The sequence below is a fragment of the Danio rerio genome, chromosome 22, assembly GCF_049306965.1.
Source record: "Danio rerio strain Tuebingen ecotype United States chromosome 22, GRCz12tu, whole genome shotgun sequence".
NCBI classification, from domain to species: domain Eukaryota; kingdom Metazoa; phylum Chordata; class Actinopteri; order Cypriniformes; family Danionidae; genus Danio; species Danio rerio.
Window position 1 is genome coordinate 25,432,501 of NC_133197.1, and position 27,538 is coordinate 25,460,038.

The 27,538-nt window shown below is 35.5% G+C and overlaps 2 protein-coding genes across 5 annotated transcripts in view; both read left to right on the forward strand.

The window, feature by feature from the left end:
* The window catches only part of mcoln2 (mucolipin TRP cation channel 2), an 18,758-nt gene extending 15,887 nt beyond the window's left edge, over positions 1-2,871 (forward strand). For 3 of the 4 annotated variants that reach the window (XR_012397339.1, XR_012397338.1, XR_012397337.1), the window contains one exon: positions 2,084-2,871. Coding sequence is in view for 1 of the 4 variants with exons in the window: in NM_201148.1 (NP_957442.1) it covers positions 2,084-2,120 (37 nt within the window). In the remaining 3 variants the exon portion in view is untranslated. 4 annotated transcript variants of the gene reach the window in all.
* Positions 2,872-7,416: 4,545 nt separating this feature from the next.
* On the forward strand, positions 7,417-26,928 carry lpar3 (lysophosphatidic acid receptor 3). Its single transcript, NM_001285534.1, is given in 3 exon segments — positions 7,417-7,513; positions 9,189-9,952; positions 26,109-26,928. Coding segments are annotated over 2 exon segments (1,062 nt in total). The 5' UTR covers positions 7,417-7,513; positions 9,189-9,210; the 3' UTR covers positions 26,429-26,928.
* The last annotated feature ends 610 nt before the right edge of the window (positions 26,929-27,538 follow it).

A 27,538-nucleotide genomic window follows, 5' to 3' on the forward strand; every position in this document is an offset into this window, starting at 1 on the left:
CTGTATATAATGTAAAGAATTGCAAAAAAACATTAAAGAATCACAAAATTATATTTTGAGAATTCTTCTATTATTTACAAGTCTGGTATTATGTTTTATATTATATTATGTTATTATGTTATGTTATTATTTAAAAGACTATAATTAATTTATTCAGTTTAAAGGGGGTGGGGGTGGTCCACTACGATATTATATTTTAAACTTTAGTTGATGTGGAATGTAGCTGTGTGAACATAAACAACATCTTTTGAATGCAAGACGCTCAAAGTTCAATGCAAAGGGAGACATTGGCTATTACAAAGTCAGCTTAGCAAAGCCTACAGAGAATGAAGTTTGAGGACTACAAAAAAATACATCCGGGCTAGTGAGATCACAAGGGCTCCGAGTTGTGCCCAGAGGCAGTGTAATGTTATAGCAGAGAAAGCTAAAATGCCGTCCAAACGCTGCTATTTCCACAGAGCTTCAGTTTCTGTATTTGGACTTCCAAAGGACATGACACAAAGAGAGAATGCTTACAATTTAATTTTAATTATGTTCTAGAGAATTATAAAAAAGATAGCTAGCATTTGACTAAGCAGAGCTTTCAGAATCTCTCCCAGTTCAGTGCTGGATCCGGCTAAAAACTCCTCAAAGAAGCAGCTCCAACCATGATAAAAGAAGCTGTGGGTTGTGAGCTACAACCTGTAAGTATTTTCATTTGTTAAAATGTATCAACTAAATGTACAGTTTCTAGTGTTAACGGTATGTTGTAGTGAGGATGTAAACAAGCATGTAAACAACAGGAAATGCTGTTTGGCACCGCTAACAATTTAGCTACAAGTTCATATTTATCAGTCAAACCATGGTAAACAAATACAATCTTGAGCAGCGCTGCAGTGTCTCTCTATGCTGCCGCTTTACCTGTGTTATACATCTCAAATAATGTAATACATCTCAATAACTCGCAAAAGATATGTGAACATTTCATATTACTTACACATGCTTATTTCGAATATATCTGAAAGACACTTGTCAGATTTTATTTTATAGAGCAGGCTTGAGGTTTAGCTGTGTGCTCTTCATTTTCAGTCAGAACTAACAGACAGAACAGAAATTAACTGATTGTATTTACACAGCGCAAAATCGTGTGCTTGAAGGCTGTTGAAGCATTTCCTCCATGACGTAGAGCCTATCCGCGAATCACAGCATATTTTGTTAGCTGACCAATCAGAGCCTCTTGCGGGCGAGCCTTTCAGAGGAACTAGGAAATATGACAGTGATTATTTACAGCTACTCAGCTAACATGAAAACCAAAGTAAGATTTGTAAGAAAAATAACATGATTTGCTTCAAATGAAGCAAGAGTAAACATTGTTTTGCATCTTATAAACACAATACACTGTGGACCACCCCTTTAATTATTCAATTATTTACTCCAATTTTTGTCATTGACTGTTTTCTCAGCATTGAAGTTGTATTGGCAATGGGTTAAAGTAAAAGATAAAGTATACTCTGTTCTTAAAGTCAAATTTGAGAAAAGGTTCAAATGTAATTTCCTCCTGTGATGCAATGTTGATTTTTCAGAATTATTACTCCAGGCATTAGAGTAACACATTTCTTCAGAAATCATTTAAATATGCTAATTCGATGATCGGGAAACATTTCTGATCAGTATCAGTGCAGAAACCAATAACAGCTGGGTTACATTACAGAATATGTGATAAATTAAAAGTTCACGAGAGCAGCATTTATTTCATTTACATACCTTATTTTGTTAAATATAAATTTGGCTGAATTTTTCATTCTAATGAGCTGGATTAAATGAATAATTTCTTTTTTTAAATTTTTTTTTTTAATGTAAAACCTTACTGATCCCAAACAATTGAACAATATAAGGACAACCAGGGACTCTACCTACAAAAGTACCCAACATGAAACCAAAAATCTACCCTTTTTAGTTCTCTTTTAGGATTCAAGAATCAATTCTAGAAATCTTTTCTCTGGAAACACCCCGAGAGCTCAAAATTATATATTTAATTTGGTTCAAAATTTGACAGAAACCGTTCAACACGTATAAAATACCTCATTTGTGTCCTTTTTTACAGGAATCCCAAAGACGACACCATTGTCCTCATCAGCTGACCGCTGCCACTGTTTAAGCATTCAATCTACTGAACACTGCTGTGGGTTTGCAGCTTAATAATGGAAAGATTGTGTGTAACATGCTTACTGCTCCATGCAAAGTACTTGGTTCATGTGCTACACAGGAAGCAAGAGCTCAGTGAACATGTCAATTTCATTAGAAACCGGTAAAACCTGCATTAGCAAGCAGATAAATGGCAAACATCTTTTAAAGTGCACTGCAATCCAATTACAAGAAAAAAATGAAGCGTTTTGTGGGTCAAATGCCACGTGCAGATGAAGTTTGATGTGCAATCTGTAGAATTATGCCTGTTAAATGTCCTTAACTAGAGGAAATATCTTTTATGATATTATTCATGTGTCATCTGGAGAGTTTTACATTAGAGAATGAGTTCAGATTCCGCATTTGTTGATTTTTATCAGCCCTTTGACGTGTTACAGTACCTCAAAGGCATTTATAACTAAATATTTAGAAGATCTCTTAATATTACACTTTAGATATGCGAGGTGTTCGAGGAATGTAAGTAATGTTCAACACACTGGACGTACTCAGCATGCATTGTTCACTCATAGCCGAGCTAACGTTTGCCTTTGTGGAGATGACCGTACTTTATGAGTGAATGGTGGATCATGCTTTATCAGTAAGGCAGTTCCTATGTGAATTGCTTGGTAAGCACTTAGTCACTGGGAGAAGGATATTTGGTGAAGGAAGTAAAGAAAATAATAATAATAATAAACATTTATAAGACGCCTTAGCGTGTGCTTTTTCTCCTTTAGTTTTGGTTTTCATTGTTTGCTTTTCTAAGCTTTGTTATTTAAAGTTATACAATTATATGTTCTGAAATATAATTTAGATTAGTTTTTACTTTTCAGATCGTATGACCTCAAAAACCATTAAATCTGAAGCACTTAGTGTCTAGAATGACAGCTTCACTTCTTGTTTCTGTAGGAAATGAAACTTAATACCACACTAGACAATGTAACTTGATTTACCTGCCATGTTATTGATTTATTTGAGAAATTTTAATATCATACTGTTCAACTAAACAGTTTTAACCCCCCATACAGTAAGGTATTTACAGATAATCACAATGGGTCATCAGAAGCTTAAATCCTTCAAAGTTTTTTAATATCTATCTATCTATCTATCTATCTATCTATCTATCTGTCTGTCTGTCTGTCTGTCTGTCTGTCCGTCTGTCCGTCTGTCCGTCTGTCCGTCTGTCCGTCTGTCCGTCCGTCCGTCCGTCCGTCCGTCCGTCCGTCCGTCCGTCCGTCCGTCCGTCCGCCCGTCCTTCCATCCATCAATTTAACCATCCATTCATCCATAAAATCCTATGTACATTTATAAGGCTATACTTTGTATTATCCATACCTGCCCACACTCTCGTTTTTCCCGGGAGTCTGCCGTATTTCAGTCCTATCTCCCGCCACCCTCCTATTTTGTTATTTCTCCTGAAAAACTGCTGTAATTTCACAACCTACTTCCTCCCGGTCCTCAACGTTTTGAAACACCCCCGGGTCGTTAACTTTGGTATAATATCCAATCGCAGTGGCCGCCTGAAACTCGCTCCATTGTACAGTTACTAACACCACAGTAGGCCTATAGTTGGCCCTACCTGCTTCTCAACAGTGTTAGGGTTAGGGGCACCTCCGCGCTTGCTAAGAGGGGCAAAAAATGTATTTGTGGTACTCTCCCATTCGCTGCGCTCTAACTTCAACCAAATATAATGATGACTTCACCTGCTCACAAATCCGGAAATGTGAAAAGAGTCTGTGGAGTCATGTGCTGCGTCCCAATTCACATACTTCTACTACACCTTAAAAGTATGTACTTTTTTTGTAAAAGAAAAGTATATACTATTAAGTGTGTAACATAGGTGCGACCCAAATCACATACTTATGCGCTATTCTACGCCATTGTGTAGAATAAATAGTGTAAGTAGTGCATTCACTCTGAAACTCTAAAAATAATGAGTGCACCATTCAACTGGTAAAAAGAAGTGTGAAATGTTGGACACTTCACACACTCAACGACCACTGCTTTGCTCGGGTAGAGAAAGGAGCGGAGCTTTCTGGCGCTCATGTTGTATTACTTTCATAGAACTTTGCTTTCACAATGCAAAATAAATAGAGTCATTATACCGCCTCCCAATGGTGAACGCGGGAATATTTATGGCAGGTATTATTAGGTACTTTGGTCATTTATTTTGCTAATTTGGCAATCGTCAAACGTCATCAAGGAAATGGTTTGAATTTCTGCTTAGTAAAAAAACCATTAGTGTTCCATTTGAGATGACACTACATTCATATACTATGCTGTTGAGTGCATAAGTGCCATTTGGGACGCAGCTTATGCAAGTGGATTTACTACTTCCTCATTAACAGATCGTTATGTTACTTAGTTACATCCCCACATCTCAACACATCATCCACATTTCTTTCATATTTAATTGCGTATCTTCTTGGAGAATCATCAGTAGCAGGTTAATCTGCCATTCGCAAGTCTTTCATACAGAGAAATCTCCCCTTGTCTTTGGTTAATTATGCATTAAGAAGTTAAGGTACAAACAAATCTTGATATAAGTTTACATTGTTGTTGCAGAAGAAATATAACAATGAAAACGCGGTTTAAATGTTGTTAAAATAAGTTGGCTAGATATGAATTAACAGTCATTCAAACAACTTTACTAAAGCCTCTCTACTTGATAATTGGTCTTATGTTTGTAGTTTATTTACAATTTTTATCTGAGTTTGTAGTTCTAATCAAATCCACGTCCAATGCTAAGCGTTTTGTTTGTGCTTTGATCGTGACTGATAAATCTCTGACGGATTATAGATTTTCATCTTCTTGGTCAGACCTTGTGATATTTATTTAATACTTCGTGAGCTGTCTGTTAGTATTGAAGTGTTTTGGTTTTTGTATACAGACATTAAATATATGTCCACGGGTTGTACACTCATCATTGCGGTGCATTATGGGACTGATTGAGTGCACTACTGAATGCCCACAATGGTTTTGGATGCTACTAGAAAGGGCTGCTCCCTCAAATAGTGCATTATTTAAGGGTATAGGTGGCTGATTCAGCCAAATATACTGTGGCCACTTTCAGTTTCACATGTTTGGCTGCTCATTAATGCAAATATCTGACCAGTCAGTCAATGAGCTCAATGCTTTTAAGCATGTAGACATGATTAAGGTGATCTGCTGAAGTTCAAACCCAGCATTAGAATGGAGGAGAAGAAAGTGATTTGAAAGTGTCATGATTGTTGCTGTTAGACAGTCTCCTTGGAGTATTTGAGATTCTGCTGATCTACTGGGATTTCTCTCACCAGCTGTATGGTTTACATAGCCTGAATCAAGAACCAGTCAGGACTGTAGCACAGAGGCCAAAAATGCCATGTTGATGTCAGAGGAAAATAACCAGACTGCTCTGAGCTGATAGAAAGTCAACAGGAACTCGAATAAATGCTTGCTACAATCAAAGTCTGCATCAGATGATCTCTGGAAATGCATCACTCGCATCAACCCTTGAAGCAGAAGAAGCAAATTGCAGCAATTCACAGTGGGTCACCAAAAATGGACAATAGGAGATTAAAATGGGTAAAAAAGAAAAAGAAAAACAAGTCTAATAAGTCTGCAGCAATATTTTATGGTAGGATCAAAGTTTGATGTATGGAACTGGACATTCACTTAATGCATGTGCAGATGAGAAATCCAAATCATGTTAATATGGACTTAAATATCTGAGGAATTTCTGCAGCACCTAGCTGAACCCCTGTGCCAACACGAATAGTCTTAAGGGATAGTCCATCCTAAAATAAAATATACTCACCATTGTTCCAAAGTTTCTTTCTGTTGTTTAGCATAAATATGATCTGAAGGATGTTGGGAAGTGATCACCATTGTATCCAAAGGAAAAACAAATATGAATGTCAATGATTACTGGTTTTCGACCTTTTGAAAATATCATCTTTTGTGTTTAAAAGAAGAAAGAATCTCAGATTTGTGACAAGAGATGGGTCAGTAAATGATCATATTTAGTTTTGTTAGCAAGGTGTACCTAATAATGTTGGCAGTAAGCAGTGTTGGGGAAAGTTACTTTAGAAAGTAATGCATTACAATATTGAGTTACTCCTTTAAAAAGTAACTAGTCGGATTACTTAGTTACTTTTTATGATAAGTAATATGTTATGTTACTTTTGAGTTACTTTTGCATTACTTTTTCCGCCCTGGTGGAGGCTTGATCTCTTTCAGAACTTGCCTTTTTTGTGCTTTATTTTAAATAGAAGAGCTTTGCAATTAACAACACATTGTATAACCTTCATTTACATAAAAAAAAAAAAACAAACATAAAATTAATGTAAGATAATGTTATTATTGGAAAACTTCCTGACCCCATTATTCATGCTGTATATACAGAACAATGAAAGTTTAAAGCAATGCATTTGTCATTGTTGTACTTTTTTTCTCGTTAAAAAGTGACGTCTCTGTTCATTTAGATAATTTTCTTTGTCTTTTCTTCCATGTGTTGACAATAATGAGAATATTTTCATCACAGAAATGTAAGCCTCTGCCCTCTTCATTTCTGTATGTTCATGAATTCTCATTGTGTGCAGGATTCAACTTGGCTGTCATTTAATTCAGATTAAAAAAAAAATTAATTAACTAAACTAAAAAGAAACTCAATATTGTCACTTAATCATTAAAAGTTATATGCGTTACTTTACGCTATTAAAAAAAAGAAACACGCGTTACTTGTACTGCAAATTGCAGTATTCAAAACAGTGACACAAATTTAAAACAACTCTTTAGAAATACTAATAAAATAATATTTTAATCAGCTTTCCTTTTACCCTCATAAAAATACCCCAAATTTCTTATTTTCATTGTGAGTTGAAATGTTGAACAGTGCGATTCACTGTCTGATTTAAATCTCTAAACTTATCGCATGTTTTTACAACACACATCTGAGTAAAATTACGTAATGTTAAACGGTACAAAATAAACCACTCATAAACGCGTTATTTATCTGCTGGTGATGACACAACCTGCCTTGGATTGAACTTTATAAACCTGATTAAACTATTCTCTTCAAATATTAACAATGAGGATAAATACTTCTTCATTGAATATGTAAATTTCGCAGTGTTTCGCTTTCGAAAAATTACTATTCGGTTTTATTTACTTTATACGCACAATTGAAACCAGCCAAGCCACGCCCAGAGGGACAGTCTGGCACTCCAGCTCAGCTTATACGGCCCAGATCAAACTTCAGACTTCACTGAGGGAGGGAGAGGCGTTGTGTGTGTTTGTGGAGTCGCGGTGTGTATGAGTGAAACTTCATTCTACCAATGGAGAGTGAACCGAGAACCTGACCAGTCTGTCACTGGTAAGTGAGCTTCATTTCTGTCGCTGCACATTTTTGTACATTCTTCAACGAAATACCAATACACTTGTCTTTACGAGCAGTTTTGTTTTGATGTTTAAAATTCAAGTAAAACGGGATATATAATATGGCTTTATTATATTAAAATTGTGCTTAAAGGTTTTTGACGCATTAAATTTTTGTAACCTCAGTTTTACTACAAATATCTTTGAGCAGTTTTAGTTTGTTTTGAGGATAAACATTCAAGTAAAACAGGATATGTTATGGCTTTAAACTAAAAGTGTACTAAATAAAGGTTTTTGGCACATTGATTACATTCACCAAAGATTTACTACAAATGTCTAAGTTTGCTTAAATGGTTGTCGCAAAACCTAAGGTTTATTTGTGTTTTCCAAGGTTTAATTACTTTTTTATATTTGTAGTTTTTTAATTTGTAAATTCTAGTTTTTAAACTAGCTAATGAAGACAAAATTTAATAAAAAAAAAAAGATGATTAATGAAATGTAGGATCTGAGAAACTGTATTTGAAGAGATCAGACACAAAAACATCTAAATGACATCTGAAGTTTTCTCCTTAAATGAGCATGTTGCTTGGCTTCCTTTGAGAAGTATTTCACCTTAAAGCTAATGAAAATAACTTATTTTTGACTATAAAAGAAAAATTTCTTAGACTACACAGTCGGGGAAAAATTCTAATTTTAGAAGAAAACAAACGCCATTTAGAGGTTTTTGCATCTAAACTCTTCATATGTTATTTTTAAATCTACTTGCTGCTTCATTGCCTTTGAAGTTTACAGTTTATATATATATATATATATATATATATATATATATATATATATATATATATATATATATATATATATATATATATATATATATATATATATATTAATACAACATGTATAGCTATAATTTTAAACGTATATTTATTTACATGATCCTAGTATTTTGTGGGGGGAAAATCATCACATTATTGTTATTATTATTGTTTTATTAAAAAAAGCTAGTCAAGCTAACAAAAAATTACATTCTCTAAATAAATAACATACTATTTGTCTAATTATTTTTTGGATTTTAAATGAAAATTGTTTCTGTGTTAGGTAGGCAGGGGTCGGGATAAGATTCTGACGGTATTGTGATTACTGCTCTAAAATGTAGTCTTTTAAAATGTCTGGGTAAAAATTCAATTTTTTTCATTTTCAACACAATTTTATTTTGAGAAACATTTAAAATATTTTTGGAACTGTAAACATGTCAGGCTAAATGATTTATTGACTTCATCTGCTGTCTTCATTTGTTTCAAAATAGATTTGTTTTCTATTTAAAATGGCATCTTTGGAAATCTTTTCTGCTGGACATACTGTTGTCCTAAACAACAACAACAACAAAAAAAGTAAATAAAAAAATCTCACTCATAACGGTTGTGTGGAAAATTATTACGGTTTTAAAACCTTGACTTTATTGCCCTACGCCTAGCACTAGGGCACAAGTGAGTATTTTACTGAATTTGTTTTCATTTAGTCTGCTTACTTTCTGTCAGTCACATCATGTTTGTTATCTTCATCTCTGAATTATGGGTTTCCTTCTAAATGGCTCTCATGAATAACTAACTGAAGTGCTATAACTGAAACCCTTTAGACCCACACAATGCACTTATTTTGTTTGTTTTTTCTAGTCCTAGTGGGTTTTGTCCAAAGATGGCCAGGCACAACATCTGCTACCATGACCAGCCCATGGCCTTTTTCTACAACAACAGCAACATCACCTCAGATGAATGGGACCGCACACAGCTCATCCTGGTTCAGTGTGTTAGTTCAATCTGCTGTTGTTTCATCCTGGTAGCCAATGCCATGATCATAGCAGCGGTGGTGACAAACAAGAGGTTTCACTACCCTTTCTACTATCTCCTCGCCAACCTTGCCGCCTCAGACTTTCTCGCTGGAATCGCTTACATTTATCTCATGTTCAACACAGGGAAAATATCTCGTGATCTAACCGTTCAAGGCTACTTTTTTCGTCAGGGTTTGCTGGACGCGAGTCTTTCTGCATCTCTGACCAACCTCCTGGTGATCGCCCTGGAGCGCTACATCTCCATCTTGAACTTTAAGGTTCACAGTAACCTCACCAAGCGCAGAGTGACTCTGTTGATCGCCCTAGTATGGGGTATCTCCATATTCATGGGGGCCGTTCCTAGTTTGGGCTGGAACTGTATCTGCAGTCTGGATCTGTGCTCTAAATTGGCCCCCATCTTTAGCCGGAGCTACCTGATCTTCTGGTCTGTGTCCAACCTGGTGCTCTTCCTCATCATGGTGGGGGTCTATGTAAGGATTTACGTCTATGTGGTGAAAAAGACAGTTGTCCTGAAGGCGCACACTTCTGGATCTATAAATCGCAAAAGAACGCCAATCAAGCTGATTAAAACTGTGATGACAGTGCTAGGTGAGATTACTGCTTTACATTTTCAACTTGGGGAAAGGGATTGTTCAACCAGAAGTAAAAGTTCTACTGAGTGACACAAAATGACAAAGTTATTTATTTTTAAAGTAACTGGGAGACTGATTGTTGAATTCGGAAGAAAAGCTGAATGCATACCTACAGTATTTGTGATGATGCACCAAAATGGTGATCACCTAATATAATGATCCGAAATGGCAAAATAATAATAATCATAATTTTACAGTTATATTACACTTGGGCTTTGACTCTACACTGTAAAAATGTTTTAGTTCATTGTAACTTATGTTATACTGACTTAAAACAGTTTGTGTAACTGGCAACACTTTACAATAAGGTTCATTAGTTAATGCATTTACTAACATGAACTAATCATGAACAACACTAGTACAGCATTTATTAATCATAATTTAACATTTACTAATGCATTATGAACATTCAAGTCCATGCTTGTTAACATTAGTTAATGCACCATGAGTTAACATTAACTAACAATGAACTACTGTAATTTCATTAACTAACCTTAATTTCATAAGGTTAAATTGATTCAGCTTAAACATTTAAAGCGACCAGGATTGTTTTACTGTGTATGGACACAAACAGTCAAAACATTTTCAGAGGAATAAAATGCTTGTGAAATAATTCATATTAATTGAATTTCCAGTTGTGAATATTGATGTACATAAATTGTGCCAACTGAAAATATTCAGTAGTCACACAAGGGCTGTTCGATTTGGCCTAGAATCAAAATCTTGATTAATTGAACATTTGTTACTTGATTATGTTTTATTATTTTATTTAGTAATTTATCTTTATGCCCTCATAGTTCACTGACACGTTTTTTTTGCAGTAAATATGCTCACTTGCTCTCAAGTGAGAGATTTTTTAATGAAGGGTGCTTTACTTGATTTTAAAATAATTGAAGGAAACACACACCATCTACTATCTGTATGTTTATTTATTGAACATCAATGTTGAGTAACTGAAATTAAAACACACTTTTTTTTATAAAATGAATAACTTGCACTCTTGGAAACAAAATTAATACATTTTCAATGTTTTTCATATTAAACATATCTCTTCTAAATAAAGTAACTCTTGTATATACTGTAAATATTATTTTAAGCAATGCATTTATTTTATCTTCTGTAAAAAAGTATTTTAATGTAATGAAAAATATGCCGTCTTAAGGCATCTCTGGCGCAGCTTCCAATCTTCATAAATGTAGTGCAAAGTAAGGCTCAAAGATGGGTCCATCGCCCTACTTGACCAGAGATCATGGGTTGGAGTTGTGCCTGCAAAGTGGCCGCAGAAGTTAATATCAGCCTCAGCCTTTAACAGAGTGGGGTCACGTGACTCCACACATGATGGAGAAAGCAATAAAAAAAAAAAACGACCTGGAAAAATGAGATCGACTATAGATTCTGAATGTGGATTTCAAATACTTTTCAATTAATCACCTAGCCCTCACACACACACACATGATATCTAGTGATCAAACCCCAAACTTTTCTGAATGCCCTGAGCACACTGCGATTCATGTAAGTAGAACAAATGAATCTCCTTTACACTTTGTATGGGATATACACATTTCAGTGGCAGCAGACTAATTACCTCAGATAAACACAGCCCACCCAAACACTGCAGCGGGTTCTACTTTTCTCCATAAACTTGTTTTGGAGCTGCAGCGATTTGTCCGATTGTCATCCTCTGAGAAAACAGTTGATGGTCGCCTAGTTGTGAGAGACAACATAGAAAATGGTGAAGGAAAGCATGCACTCACACTTGTCACTTCAGGTCAGAATAACAACACACGGGAAATTGAGTGCCGTATAGCAGCAGTGAGGAGATTTGTTAATAAAAAAGGATGTCACGAGAGTGGCTTTTTGGTTTCTTTTCTTGTGCATCCCAGCCACTAGCCCCCCATCTGAAAGAATTCTTAGCATGGGGGTAATATAGTCAATCAACTTCACAATTTGTAATGTTGCAGTATATATTTGAATAATGATGGTTTGTTCCTTTACTTGAAAGCTCAGATTTGATTATCATAATTTGTGTTGTTGACAGAGTTTGAGGTTTACTGTATCAATATTAATTATTGACACCTTACAGATGTTGATCAGCCTTTACCATTACACATACTTTGTAACCTATTATATATAAAGTTTAAGAGTCTCTTTAATACTTGTGTTTAATTTTTTATAAAGTGACTATTAAAACTATTTGCCTTAGTAATGTTGCTAAATTAAAATAAAGTGGTTAAATAACAAAAATCCTAATATTCCGCAATGACTTTTATTGAATAGTGTGTTGAAACATTTAACCTAATTATCATTTGTGTTTATTAGAGAGTTTGTAAATATCCACCAAAATTGTGTTGACCAATATTATTTAGCCAAAACTGAAAAAATAAAACAGACAAAACAATCTTATTTCCTATTGTGGTTTTGCATATCTTGACTTTCATCATATATGAACAAAACATTTGTAAAAAAAAAACATTCTTTAAAACACTTTTTGGTATTCACAGAGGAACAAAATGCATACTAGTCTGTCAGCAGTGTAAATGCACTTTACTCGAACTAGAAAAGATGCAATAAATAATTATACATACACTTTGAAATGCAGAAAGATGGCTTATTATAGGAAAACTTCGTTGTTCTATACTGTTTTATTATACTATTTTACTTTCTTACCTGAAAAAACAATTTTTATATATGCTTATTTAATTTAGACTAAACAGAAACTTTAATTTCATGGCTTAAACTGAATTTTGGTGCATTATTACTTGTTCAGCTCTGTATAATATAGTTGAATAAATGACTTTGTTGGGTAAAAATCATTTAGTAGTGTGTACTAGATTACTCCAGGCGTACTGACAGAATTGGGAGTGGATTCATTGCACAATCGAAGCACGCTGAACCACCGCATGCATTCCAGACTGTGATATGTATCAGACAGAATATCATCGCTTCTCAGTCACTCAAAGTTCAATGGCAATTACAGGATCTGTTGGTTTATAGTTTTCCCACAAGCCTTCATGTGCTGTCCAAAGTCCACGCCTTTAGTCTGAAAGCATGATAAATTCTCCCAGACTGCTGGATATTTGAATTTAGAACACAGCGGAGACTTGCGGGGTCTCTAAAACATTGCTTGCCTAACTCGTAACCCACCCGAAACTGGGTGATGTGGGACAGGGCGGGTAAATGTTTTCACGGATTTATAACAGACATGGCAAATATTTAGATTGAAAGGATGTGACCTCATATCCTGTTAACCTCAGGCCGAAAACGAGTACATGTGTAGATAATGCTTTTTTAGATGTTATGCTTGTTCGAGCAGTTGTAGATGAGAAAGTGAGTAGCAAGAGTGAACAATGAGACAAAGCACGAAACCTCCACCCTCGCATTAGCTGATTGATATCAGAAGTTCAAAGGTTGGGTTTCTTTCGCCTTTAGATTGTCTTTGTCTTCTGTTATGATTCATACAATCAGTCAGATGATTTGTCTGCAAAGAGGCCAATGATAAATGGATGTATTTAAGATGTGAACACTTCATAAAATGCTATTTATATATTTATTGAGTCTAAAAGCTTTTCTAACTAAAAAATAAAAAAGATTTTTTAAGCATTTAGAGGAGCCTGCATATAGAAACTGAGAGAAAATGACAATTGGAGAATCTCAAAATGATGGCAACAAATTGAGGTCAAACTACTTAAAGGGACAGTTTACTCAATATTAGATTCACTATTAACTTACCCTCAAGTGCTTCCAAACCTGTTCAGCACTTAATGGAAAAAAGTTCTAAAAAACATTGGAAACCAGTAATCATTAGCATCCATCGTAGGAGAAAAAAATACTATAGAAGTCAATGGCTGCCAGTTTTTAACATTTTTCAAAGCATTTTCTGCTTTGGAGGATGAATAAATTATGACAAAATGTTCAGTTTTGGGTAAAGTAGATAAAATCAGTATCGGTATATATCAAGGTTATAATAGCTTTGGATTTTTCATTATAGTTTTTGTTTTCAGATTCAGTTAGTTTTAATTTGTTTTTAGAGGTAAATTTACTAGTTGTTGTTATTAGTTTTTATATTTTGAAATGGCTTGGTTTCAGTGTTAGTTTTAGGTTTTTTTTGTTAATAAGAATATTTGTTAGGTGTAAGACCCCCACCCTCCTACTTCAGTTATGTCCACCTCACCCTTGAAATGTTTTCATAGGGCTCGTACCAGCCAGCGGCGCCCCTGGAGATGAGATATTTTGTTTTGACTGTTTGTCTAGTAATGTTGATAAATTAAAATAAAGTGGTTAAATATAAAAAAATAATAATAATATTAATTTTAATATCATTTATAATTAATAATAAATAATTATCGAGGCCGAATTATATTGTGATAATTGTTTTTTGCAAAATCGCCCAGCCCTAGAGTGAACTATGCCTTTAAAATGATAAGTTAAAAAAAAGTCCTATTCATAGAAGCATATATAAGTCATTGTAGTATATCAATAACCCAAACGCATTTATCTAGAATTATTTACAACTGTTGTTGAAAACCAGAAACTAATCTGTTATGAAAACAGTCATAAAACGCCCCCCTCCCCCCCTTTTTTATTTATTTATTTATTTTTTACAGAAATTAAGAAATTATCCACATTACCATAAAGAAAAACAAGCTTAAACCAGTTTTTAGGTGTATCTCTTACAGTGATTGGCTATTCTTGAACATTAATTCAATTTCATTCAATATAAATATTCAACTGGATTATTGCATAAAAACAATCGCTTAATGGAAATGCAAAGTTTGTGCATTAATTTTGAATATGCACCTAAAAAACAAATGCATGCAACTGAGTCGCATAAAAAAAATCACATAAATGATGGGAATATGTTTACTGAATAAATTCTAGCATGCACATATAAAGTCATTTCATTTTGTTTTAATAGATCATGTGTTAACAACGAGTGACATGAGATGGCACTAATGAACAAATCAGAGCACTGACCAGATTGCACAACATCTGAAATGTTTTGCTTTTTAAAATCCCTTAGCCAAAGTCAGTATTATTAACTCCCAGAACAGTTTTGAGCATCTGCGCTCTGAAAGAGCATCTTGTGCCTCCAAAAGTCATGGCGCCTTCATTACGTTTTGTCTTCTGAGGCACAACCAATTTATTAAATAAGAAAAAAGGCCCACAGTAGCCTCTCCTACCGAAGCAAATTCCACTTTTCTTTTTGATATTTGCCACCAGTTTATAAGTAAGTGAAGAATTTGTTCTCTTTGACTCACTGGATGGAAATGGTGCTTTATTTGCAAAAGCTTTATGTGCTTTTTCCAGTTTAGCACATAAGTTTAATTTGCATCTTTGGATAGAAACATTACCAAAGTCCCTTTAAGGCAAGTTATTTCACTCGGCGACCATCTGTGAAACAGTATGCAAAGACATTCTGTTTGAATGGGGAAACGTCAAATTCTTCAAAATTGCTTCCCAAGCTAACAATTACGTTTCATATTCGGAATCACCAATAAAATAAAGCAATAAAATCTGCAGAAACTCGCGTCTGGTCCGAGCCTCTCCCCCAGAGAATTCTCAGTCTATAGCAATGGTCTCAAACTCAATTCCTGGAGGGCATATAAATAAATAAATGAATAAATTCCTTAATTCTGCACAGTTTAGCTCAAACCTCACACCTGCTAATAGTCTCTAGTAGTCTTGAACATCTTGATCAGTTGAATCAGCTGTGTTTGATTAGGGTTGGAGCAAAACTGCTCCAAAGCTGCGGCCCTCCTCCAGGAATTGAGTTTAAGACCTATGATCTATAGCAATGAATGATGGGCTTCTGTACTAGAAGTGCTTTGTTTACACCAGGCTCGGAACACACAAATAAGTCGTACTATTCATGTGTAAATGGACGCATGAACATTTAGAGTTTACTCGCTTTATTCGTGCGTCAAATTTGCTTTATTAACACGTCAAATTCACCTCACTATAGATGCGGATTTGCATAGTGGGAAGAGCTTCTGTCTGCCCAGTGACTCTAGCTTCATTGCTAAATGGCTAACTTGGATTTTATTGAGAGAACAGTTGTGTTTATGCGCTTTAGGAAGGCTAAAAACGATTTGGCGCTGTGTCTGAGTCCATTAGATCTTTTCAGAGGTGCACCAGCTCTATGAGTTCATCAACTCCAGAAACTATATCTAGATGATGAAGGCTTTCAGGTGCTTCAGACTTAGCCGAGTCCATTTTGATGAACTGTTGTCCAGTGTCAGCAAAAGGATTTTGCCTCATGACACCATCAGGTGCTATGTCATAATCACGCCCCTAGAAGAGAAACCTTCTGATTGGTTAACACAGAGCAAATGTCTGCTGAAGTTCATATTTTCCAACTCGAGTGATTCAGGAGTTATGCATGTCAAACGCGAATCGTGTCATTCACGGCACCTCATTTGCAAGTGTCGCGCCGCAGGATGTCTATTCAAGTCTCTGCATTGAATTAAAATGTAAATCACTTGCGCTTGATGCTTAATCCGTGTCTGTTGTGAACGCAGCATTGCACTTTTCCCTATTCAAAACTATACGAGTGACATATCTTGTGTATAATATAGTCTTTAACGTAATTAATGAATATTTGTGGGCTTACGAACTTTTAAAAACAGGTTCAAAGTGAGTACTATTGAAAAAGATGATTATTAAACGTTTATCGAACATAATGTAGGGTGGGCATCTTAATTAATACTTAACATCCATCATGAAAGCTGGTTTGTACCATTGAGTATGTTAACATGGATACCAATACTCCAATTTTAATATGATTAAGACAATACTCTGATTAGGAGTCTACCATGTAAACAAACATTTTTGATGACCTTAATTCAGCTAAGATGTGGAGTATTCCTATTGTAGTCGCATTTTTGAAGTGCAGTACAGACATGTAAACACCTTAATCAAAATATTATCAGTTTTTAGCACTTTTGCCTACATTTTGCGACAGGATACACACATGACAGTTGTCAGGCATTTAACGATAAACAAATGAGAATTGCGCCAAGCAAGAGAGCACATTTTATAGTGAGCGGGAAACGATAACTACGCTAGGACTTCACCCACGAGTCCTCACAGCGTACAATGGGTGTAACGACATCTTTGTCATGAGGGCATAGATAAAAAGTTAGTGAATAAAATAGCAGATGTAGCCTGTTGCTTGAGAATTTGTATCCCCCATCGTCTGTTTGCACACACCGTGAGAGAAATTACTGCAGTTAAAAATGAAACACACAAAATCACATATGGTGCCATGGTAAACATTGCTACGTAAAATGTTGGAAGGAACTAGCGTCGAATTGTTACATAATGAATCATATTAATCATATTATTGTCGTACTTAGATTAAGGCTAATAATTTGATCACTAATGTCAATGTAAACATAGTCAGTGTCAGCTTCCCTTTTTAGATAAATTCAGAAATGATGCAGATTGCAGAGAATAAAAGCAGATTTGAGAACCGCTTTTAGGAGTATCTTTTTCTGCAGATAGGGCCAGAGCGGAGGAGTCGTCCCTTCCCTGCACATCAGGCTTCCTCCAGGCCTGTATAATTATCTTGCACAAGGTCGCTCTTTACACTGCCTGGCATCTGAACCAAACCACCAGCACAAGTGGCCTGTGGCCTTGGAGAAAAAGAGCATGAACCTCATACTCCATGCGTATCCCTCTTTCAAGCCAGTCGCTCGCATGTGTGAGAAATCCGTTTTTTTGGCAATGCGCGATGGCTTTGTTTTGACAAGAGTTTGTTTCTGAAGATATGGAGAAAACGTGTCTGGGGGATTTGGTATAATGAAGATGCGTGAAGGTTCACAGGCCAGCACTCATCAGTTATTTTTGAAATGAACTGAAGATAAAAGCAGACGCCAGTGTCTTCAGAAGCTCGCTACATTCTTTCGTTGTTGTTTTGTGGCGTGTAAAGGTTACATTAATCTGTTACATGACTCCACTTTCAAGAAACTCTTTGTTTAAAAAGAACACGTCAGTGAAACAATACCTTCTTTCTTTTTAGTAAATATTAACTCTCAGTTCATTATTGCAATATGAAGCTGTTTTCTGTGTAAACATAAAGGTGTTTTAACATCACATGCTACTTCAATGGAAAAACAACCACTTTTTAGTGTACACAACAAATAATGTGCTGTATTTCAAATGCGCATTTCAAATGGCTAGCAGTTTGTCTTTACAAACTTAATACACAACATGAGACATTTGAGTACTTGTACATGGACACCCATAATCTGATTTTAATAAGATTAAGACAATACTCTGATTAAGAGTCTGCCATGTGAAGTGCAGTAGAGACATGTGAACACCTTAATCAAACTATTACCATTGTGTAGGATTTTAACAGAGTTTTTTTATCCTAAATCTATATCTCCAGATCTTTTTATCCTATTTTTATTTTTACCTATTGAGTAAGTGAACGAACACAGACACCTGCATTACAAAATGTGTGAGATATATTTTTTTTTTCCAAATGGCATGCGGTATTAAATTCCATTAAAACAACTCTTCCAGCAGTTCATACTCTCATCCAATATCTCGTTTGTCATGAGGGGCATGCATGCTTGCATGAAATGTAGGGATTAGGGTTGGGCGATGTCGACCAATTTGGCATCATACAATGTTTGATGTGAAATGATGTGGCATCGTTGTCATGTGAAAAGCAGGGGGTGGGGAGTGTTTGACAGAGTGCGCGCAACATGTCTGAAAAACGAGTAGGGATCAGAGGGTGAGGGGTTAGAACCTCCTTATTTATTTATTTTTTTTTTTTGAGGACCGGGAGGGAGACGCGTGATTACCGGGAAATTATCACTCATTTGCGGGCATCCAAGAGTCTCTAGGCATTTGCGGGAGACTCCCGGAACTTCCGGGAGGCTTGGGATGTCTGCATATCACATTTAACAGCTATAGTGAGATACGATCCTGCGGTACATCCTTGATAAACTGTCCAACGTGCACTGCTCACTGGAGCTTAGACTGGAGCGCATGACCGTGTGTGGCTGTGTGCTTGTGTGTGTGTGGTTACGTGATGTGCGTTTTCAGTGGATGGAGGGCTGTTCAGAAATGCTACACTGCAAAAAATGCTTTTCTTACTTGGATTTTTTATTTATTTTTATTTTTTACAAATTCTTAAATCAAGAAGCATTTTTTAGACAAGCAAAACATATTGTCTTGTTTTAAGAAATAATATGCCAAAATGAAGTGAGTTTTTCCTCAAATCAAGCAAAAAAAATCTGCAAAGTGCATCCAGAAAGTATTCATAACACTTCACATTTCCACATTTTTTTAAGGTTACAGCCTTTTTCAAAAATGGATTAAATTTATTTACTGCTACACACAATACCCCATAATGACAATGTGATTTTTTTTAAATTGTTGCAAATTAATTAAAAATAAAAAACCAGAAGTAAGTACAGAAGTATTCACAGCCTTTGTCGTGAAGCTCTAAATTGAGCTTTAGATCTCTGCTCTGATGAGACTAAAATTTAACTCTTTTGGAGTGAATGCAGGAAGCAGGAACTGGAAGACTAGTCAGGATAGAGGGAAAGATGAATGCAGCAATGTACAGAGACATTCTGAATGAAAACCTGCTTGAGAGTGCTCTTGACCTCAGACTGGGATGATGGTGAGTCTTCCAGCAGGACAATGACCCAAAGCACACTGGCAAAATATCAATGGAGTGGCTTCACAACATGCCGGTGAATGTCCTTGAGTGGCCCAGCCAGAGCCCAGACCAAAGTCCTATTGAACATCTCTTGAGAGATCTTGAGAAATTGCTGTACACTGCCGCTTACCAGCCAACCTGATAGAGCTTGAGAGGTACTGCAAAGAGGAATAGGCAAAAATTCCCAAAGATTCGTAATCAAAAAGACTTGAGGCTGTAATTGCTGCCAAAGGTACATGAACATAGTATTGAGCAAAGGCTGTGAATACTTCTGTACATGTGATTTTTCAGGTTTTTTATTTTTAATAAATTTGCAACTATTTAAAAAAATATTTTTTTCACATTGTCATTATGGGGTATTGTGAATTGTAGAATTTTGAGGAAATAAATTCATTTAATCCATTTTAGAATAAGGCTGTAACATAAAAAAATATGGAAAAAGTGAAGCACTATGAATACTTTCTGGATGCACTGTATATGCTTGAAATTCCTCCTTTCATAAATGGGTTCTGTTGAAACAAAGTTTCTACTAGGGAGGTTAGTGGTTCAATAGGAAATGATCTTGTAGATATTTAAAAAAATGGGTACTCAGTGGATCAAATATCGGCTGCAATTGTGGAAATGTTGAAAAACAATCATCACTGAAAAGATCTTTGTGTAAATCTTTTCTAACTGGGAAATTTAAAAAATCCTTAACATTTAGCCCTAAAACGTCAAAAATTTGTTCATCATGGTCTTAAAAGGTCTTGAAAATCTTAAATTTAACTTGGTGAAACCCGCAGAAACACTGTTTTAAACAAAAGTATATATAAATAGTAATCATTTATACCTGAATAGTGTTTCATCTGTAGCTGTGCTTCAATTAGAGTGTGCTATAATATAAAAATATTTTCAGTCTCTTCTTTTTTTTTTAAATAGTTGTGGGCCCTTTGAGATTCTGTGGCCCTGCGGTACCAAACCCATTCACCGCCGCTGTTCGTTATGCTTGGAAAACACGCAGTGCAATAAATGGATATATATGCAAAGAGCTTTTATAACACCGCACACATCTGCAGCAAACATGGCCTGCCGTCCTCCTCCAGATGCTGGTTAATATGATTAAAGAGAAAGACTGTTCACTTAAATGCGGAACTTACTCCAAACCACAGAGGAACCCCCATTTGATGAGGTTTTGTCATAACTTCTGAACGGCCTTCTCTATAGTAAGCATTTCTGGAGACAAATAAGCACATTTAACACTCTTATAAAATAACCTTTGAAAATTTTTAGTCGGTATTTGTCTTTCTTTTTTTCAGTTAAATAAAATGTTTTTGTTGAAACTTTGCTGTATTTGAGCAATTCCATGCAAATGTCAAACTTGCCATAAAAAAAGTTTTCAGCCAAAATATCAAAACTGTAATGTTTTTCGTTGAAAGCAAGTATTTTGCAGTATTTTAGAAACATTCAAAATGTCTTTGTCAATGTTTTCAAACTATTATATTTGATTTACCAAAATCACACAAGTGTCAATATCACATCTGTCACATCAATAACAGAGAGATTTTACATCCATAATGAAGCTTTTCCTCATAAATGCAAAAAATGTCAAATAAAATAGAATCAATCTATTTGATTCTACAATCTGTTCTATAGTAAGCGACTCTTATCCTTTTGATTAACATTGTTTCTTTCGGGTTGTGCAGTTTAATTCCCAGAATTTCTACAAAGTTTTTGTATACTGTAAACTCGCTAACTTTTTTGGTCACATCCATAATGCATGTTTATTTAACTCTTTTAAAATATAAAAATTGCTTACAAATTGATATTTTCTGATCCTTTAACTGTGGTTAGTTGCTTTGGAAAATATAAATAGATGTTTCAATATAATGTTAGCCTGTACTATACTTGTGATTTTATGTTTTGAGATTTTACTGCAAATTTCACATCCATAATGTCTTTGATAAGAATTTGATAAGTATCGCATTTGCATGAGATATAAATTATAATTTTTTTAAATGCATTTCAATGTACTTTTTTTAAAAAAGTAGACCATTTAAATTGTTGATCACTTCTGGTTTATTATTTAAAGTAGTGTGTTTGAGTAAAAAAAAAAAAAAAAATCAGCAGATTTAAAATAATGCAATTTAGAGCAATTTTGTGCATAATAATAGTAATTTCTTTCATTTTCTTTTAGGCTAAGTGTCTTTTAGGGCTGTGCGATTTGGGATAAAAATCTAAATGTGATATATTTTTTGTTTATTTTTTATTTATTTAGATATTGCGATTTTTTTTTTTTTTTTTTTTTTTTTTTTTTTTTTTTTTTTTTTTTTTTTTTTGCGATTTATTATTGCCGTCAAGCTTTAGCTCAATAATCTGTAAGCCGTGGCAACAATTCTGTCACAGCTTTTATAAATGACCTGTTTTGTTCGTTGTCTGTGACTTTGAAACCAAAATATTCCCATCTTACCTATGCTGTCTCTTTATTTATCCGGGGTCGCCACAGTGGAATGAACTGCCAACTTATTAAGCATATGTTTTACACAGCAGATGACAACCCAGTACTGGGAAAGCATAATAAAACAAATAATAACATTTTGCATAATGACAAAATAGTTGATGTTTTCAAAAGTTTATGTTTATTAAGCTTGTAATACTTTAATTTTTTTTTTTAAGAATTAAGAAATCAATAATTAGGGAATCAATCGTATTTTGTTTAAAAGCTCTAACTTATTATTAACATTTGGGACGTTCTACCAGAAACGTACATTATCTGTCTTTGAAATAAAAACATAAATGCAGTGAATAAAGTATTTCATCCAAAAAAAATTATGAAAATTGATTGATGGTTGATTTCTGTGAGCTGTTCTGTAAAGGAATATGTCATTCATTTGGTTCTCAGATTGTTTTTTTAAATCACAAATTTACAAACCATGTCTTTGAACTTGTCTTCAGCCCCAATCGAACCTACAGCTTTAATAGTTTTGTCATGCTAAAAACTGTTATTTTAAGAAATAAAAACTTCAGAAATGGCAGGTTTAAGTTGTTATCATTCACATCAATTGATGAAAAACATTATTAATTATGAATACATTCTACAAATAAATACTATTTTACAAGTGTCCTCATGCAATACACCTTTATCACTCTGACTCATTTGACAGAGGAGAAGCTGACAGTAATCAAGAATGCATTGTTTTTGTTAGATTTTTTTGGGAGGAGGGGGTGGCAAGCTTAAAGGTCGGACCATGTCACATTTTTTTATGAGTGGAAATTGATGTTTCTGGTAGAATGTCACATTTACAGTTTTAACAATGTTACCAGACATTTATAGAACAGAATAGAATAAGTATTGAAATTTTATTCCAACTCATTCCTAAAAAATCCAAAGAAACAGAGAATTTTCAGGTGGTCATTTATTACATGCGTAGCTGTATATATTTTTCCTTTATTTAAGCAAACATACAGCAAAATCTGGTTAAATTAAGTCTCAATCTCAAAAAAAGAAAAGAAAAAGTACTGGTTAAAGCTAAAACTGAAGGTGCAGGTTCTGGAGAAGCTCAGAACAGCATCTTCTTTGTTCACTTTTAGTGTTTTTTCAGTCTTGAACGACGTGCTTCTACATGTCTTGCACCTGAGAGGCGTCCTGTTTGTCCGAGCTTGTTTTGCGGTGCAGACTGAGTTTCTTGTTCATTTGAAAGAATTAAGGAGAACTGCAACTAAATGCAGCGCTGTTGATGTGAGTCACTCTGCCGAGGCTTGGAGAAAAAAAAAAGGGTTATTGGACATGTTGGGGCAGAAAGTGCAGTTAAAACTAACAATGAGAAAATCACTGCCGTCTCTGAAGCAGCACAAAAAAATGTGTTAAAGGTTAATGTGCAGCAGAGTCGTCACACTGTTTGTGGAAGCTGCTTGTTAGAGGGAACTATTGACCACTTTCTCTGTTTTCATTTCCCTTAAACTGGAAATATCAGAAACTTGAAGTTTGCATTTAATAACTTACAAATGCAAATAGGAGATGCAATTAGACCAACATAGGAGTAGCAGCTTGTGCTATCAAAAGTCTCAGATTATATTATTGTTAACATTTATTTAAATAATAATTTATATTCTGCTCAGAAAATTAAGGGAACACTAAAATAACACATCCTAGATCTGAATAAATGAAATGTTCTTAAAAAATGCTTTGTTCTCTACATGGTTGAATGTGCAGACAACAAAATCTCATGGTGGCCTGGATTTGGAGTCACATTCAAAATTGAAGTAGAAAAACACACTACAGGCTAGTCTAACTTTGATCTAATGTCCTAAAAACTAGTTAAAATGAGGCTTAGTAGGGTGTGTTTCCTCCACATGCCTGTATTACTTCCCTACAATGCCTGGGCATGCTCCTGATGAGGTGGCAGATGGTCTGGACTAAAGCATCCACCAACTCCTGGACGGTCTGTGGTGCAATGTAGTGGATGGAGTGACACATGATATCCAAGATGTTTTCAATTGGATTCAGGTCTGGGCAACAGGCGAGCCAGTCCATAGCATGAATCCCTTCGTGTTGAAGGAACTGCTGACACACTCAAGCCACATGACGTCTAACATTGTCCTACATGAGGTGTAGCATTGTCTTGCATTAGGAAGAATCGAGGACCAACCACGTGGGATCTCTAAAGGAGTCTGATGAGGTGGCAGATTGTCTCCTGAGGGAACTCCTCTTAGACCTGGAGTAAAGAATCCGCCAACTTCTGGATAGTCTGTGATGCAGCATGGTGTTGGTGTAAAGAGTGAGACATGATGTCTCAGATGTTCTCAATTAGATTAAGGTCTGGACAACAGGTGGGCCAGTCCATAGCATCAATGCCTTTGTCTTGCAGGAACTGCTGACACACTCAAGCCACATGACGTCTAACATTGTCCTGCATTAGGAGAAACCTAGGACCAACTGCATGGGGACTCACAAAGGACTGATGAGGTGGCAGATCGTCTCCTGAGGGATCAACTTCCAGACCTGGACTAAATCATCTGACAACTCTTTGACAGTCAGTGGTGCAATGTAGAGTTAGTGAATGAAGTCGGACATGATGTCCCAGATGTGCTCAATTGGATTCAGGTCTGGGCAACAGGCGGGTTAGTCCATAGCATCAATGCCTTCATCTTGCTACTGACACACTCCAGCCACATGAGGTCTAGCATTGTCTTGCATTACTGTGCGTTCACACCTAAGGCGTTGAGAGTGTCAAAATTCGCTACGCTTGTCTTGGATTTAAAGGGGCCATTGCAGCATATCAGCAAACCACTTACGTTCCTGCATTAAAAAAAACATGATTTCTTGAGTGAAAAGTTGCACTCTTTTATCAAATTCATTTAACTATGGAAAATTAATTGTTGTGTGTGGTATGGCTTAGCTCTATTTATCAAATATTTCCATATGTCTGAAATATCCAGAAGCAGCAATACTGTTTTGTATTGTCCTTATAGTTGACATGAGATCCCTGCTTTAAAATAAAAAAAAATAATAATAAAAAACATGTATAACCTTAATGCACATTAGTACTCACCAGTAACATTTTTATTTTTTTCCCTGTAAGATAATACCATAAATAAGCTGGAATCCGACGACTGCAATATTCACACCCTTGTAAAAATCTGTGGTCAGAACCAAACTTCACAAGGCTGTGTTCTCTGGAATCCTCTCAAGTGGTGTGGCTTCTTCATTCTGATTGCTTGAACCATGTCATAGCTCATAACCATAAAGTTGACTTGATTTTAACTCTCCTCAACGCCCACACCGGCGAAGACGCATCGTGCTACTTTTCAACATTTATCGCTGCTGGCTCCTATTGAAAATTAATGACTTCCAGCTACTGTGACGCTTTTGATGTGAATGCACAGTTAGGAGGAACCAAGGCCTACTGCACTAGAGAATGGTCTCATAAAGGATCCCATCTCACTCTTTGATTTCACACATATGTGATTAACTTGGAGTACATTGTTTGTTTAAGTGTTCCCTTTATTTTTTGAGCAGTGTGTATATACACGAACAATAGGTATGTGTTTTATTTCTAATAAAAATTATATTGTATAATTAAAAAAAAAAAAAATATATATATATATATATATATATATATATATATATATATATAAAATACTTTTAAATATAATAAAATTATTTTGTGACATGATATCTTGTTTACCTTCTACCATTTAATATATATATATATATATATATATATATATATATATATATATATATATATATATATACACATTTTTACTTTAAATAAATTGTATTTAATGTTCATAAAATGTTAAATTTGTTTGTATAAAATTGTAACAAAATTATAAAATTGTATGTACAAAATGATACTGATGAGAAATCTGTATAGACATTCACACACACACTCACAAACGCGCAAGTCATTTCATTTAAAAGAAATTCAACTCAACTGTGTTATGTTTGCAGGAGCGTTTGTGATCTGCTGGACGCCTGGACTGGTGGTTCTCCTCCTGGATGGGCTGAAGTGCGAGCGTTGCGAGGTGTTAAAGTTCAAGCGCTGGCTGCTGCTCCTCGCCGTCCTCAACTCCGTCATGAACCCCATCATCTACTCCTACAGGGACGAGGAGATGTGGAACACCATCAAAAACCTGCTGTGCTGCAGTCGCAGTGGCACGAGGCGACAACGTTCATCCAAAGCCAACATCCAGAGGGAAACCACCAGCAGCCTCAAAGAAAACACAACAGAAGACAGCAAAGTGTCCACGCAGGAGATGCTCAAGTCCTGAACACTGCTTTATCAATCAAACTCACAAGTCTAAATCAATCCTGCTGCAGGTGAGAACTACTCAGTAGAGACGCCAAAGATTAATTGACGATCAGTTCATTGTTGATAATCCTTTAAATCGATACACTTTATTGATGGTCGATTGAGAATGGACGTCATTAATGTTTATAGTTTTGAGGAACTGGGAAAAACACGTACAGCAGGTGTGAAGGAACAACAAAGTGAGCATGAGTGAGTTTATTAAAAACTCAATTGTACTGTTCTTGGATGAACAGCACAGGACATCCGTTTACCATCCAAAGATTTTGTGGTCCATGGACAGATTATCTGAAATGGATAAATGTCACGTCTAATTCATCTGGTACATTTATCTCATGAACATGTATTGTATTAATATCTTTATTTTTATGTGAGGTACATAAAGACTGATGAAGTGGACTTCAAAACTAAATAGCATTAAGCCTGGTTTATACTTCTGCGTCAAGTGATTGGCGTGACTCAGGGTGCATGCAACGCGCGTAGCTGTAACTGTTGCTCTGCAATAACACTTCCGAAACGCTAGTTGTCTGAGGTGTTTATGTTCACCTCACTTTATGTACAAGTGGTCCAAACTCGCTCATATTGAGGCAGGAACCGGCGGATGTGCAGCAAGTTTAACCATAACGTAAACACAAATCAAAACTTTTCATCTGGAACTAATTCTACTTGACAATTGTAAACAATAGCTCAAACGGGCTCACGCCCACTCGTAAGCGCTACCAAGCCGACCAATCACAGAGCTTGCCGCTACACGTTGTTGCAACGTGTAGTTACATTGTTTTTGAGAGGTGCACGTCAGCGACAGACACACAGGGGAACCTTGCGTCCACACATAGGCCGCGCCGTAGCATTCGCGTGGGCTTGACGCAGAAGTATAAATCAGCCTTCACCATTTCAGAGACATTTAAGAGCAAACAATCTCCAGATTTTCCTCAATATGCGCAATATCATTTGCACACTTGGTAAGAATAATACATACATTTTACGGTGACAAAAATAATTTTCTCACACAAGACCCATTCATACACTAATATCGCTAAATTGCATTAAAATTACCAGAACCACTTTATTT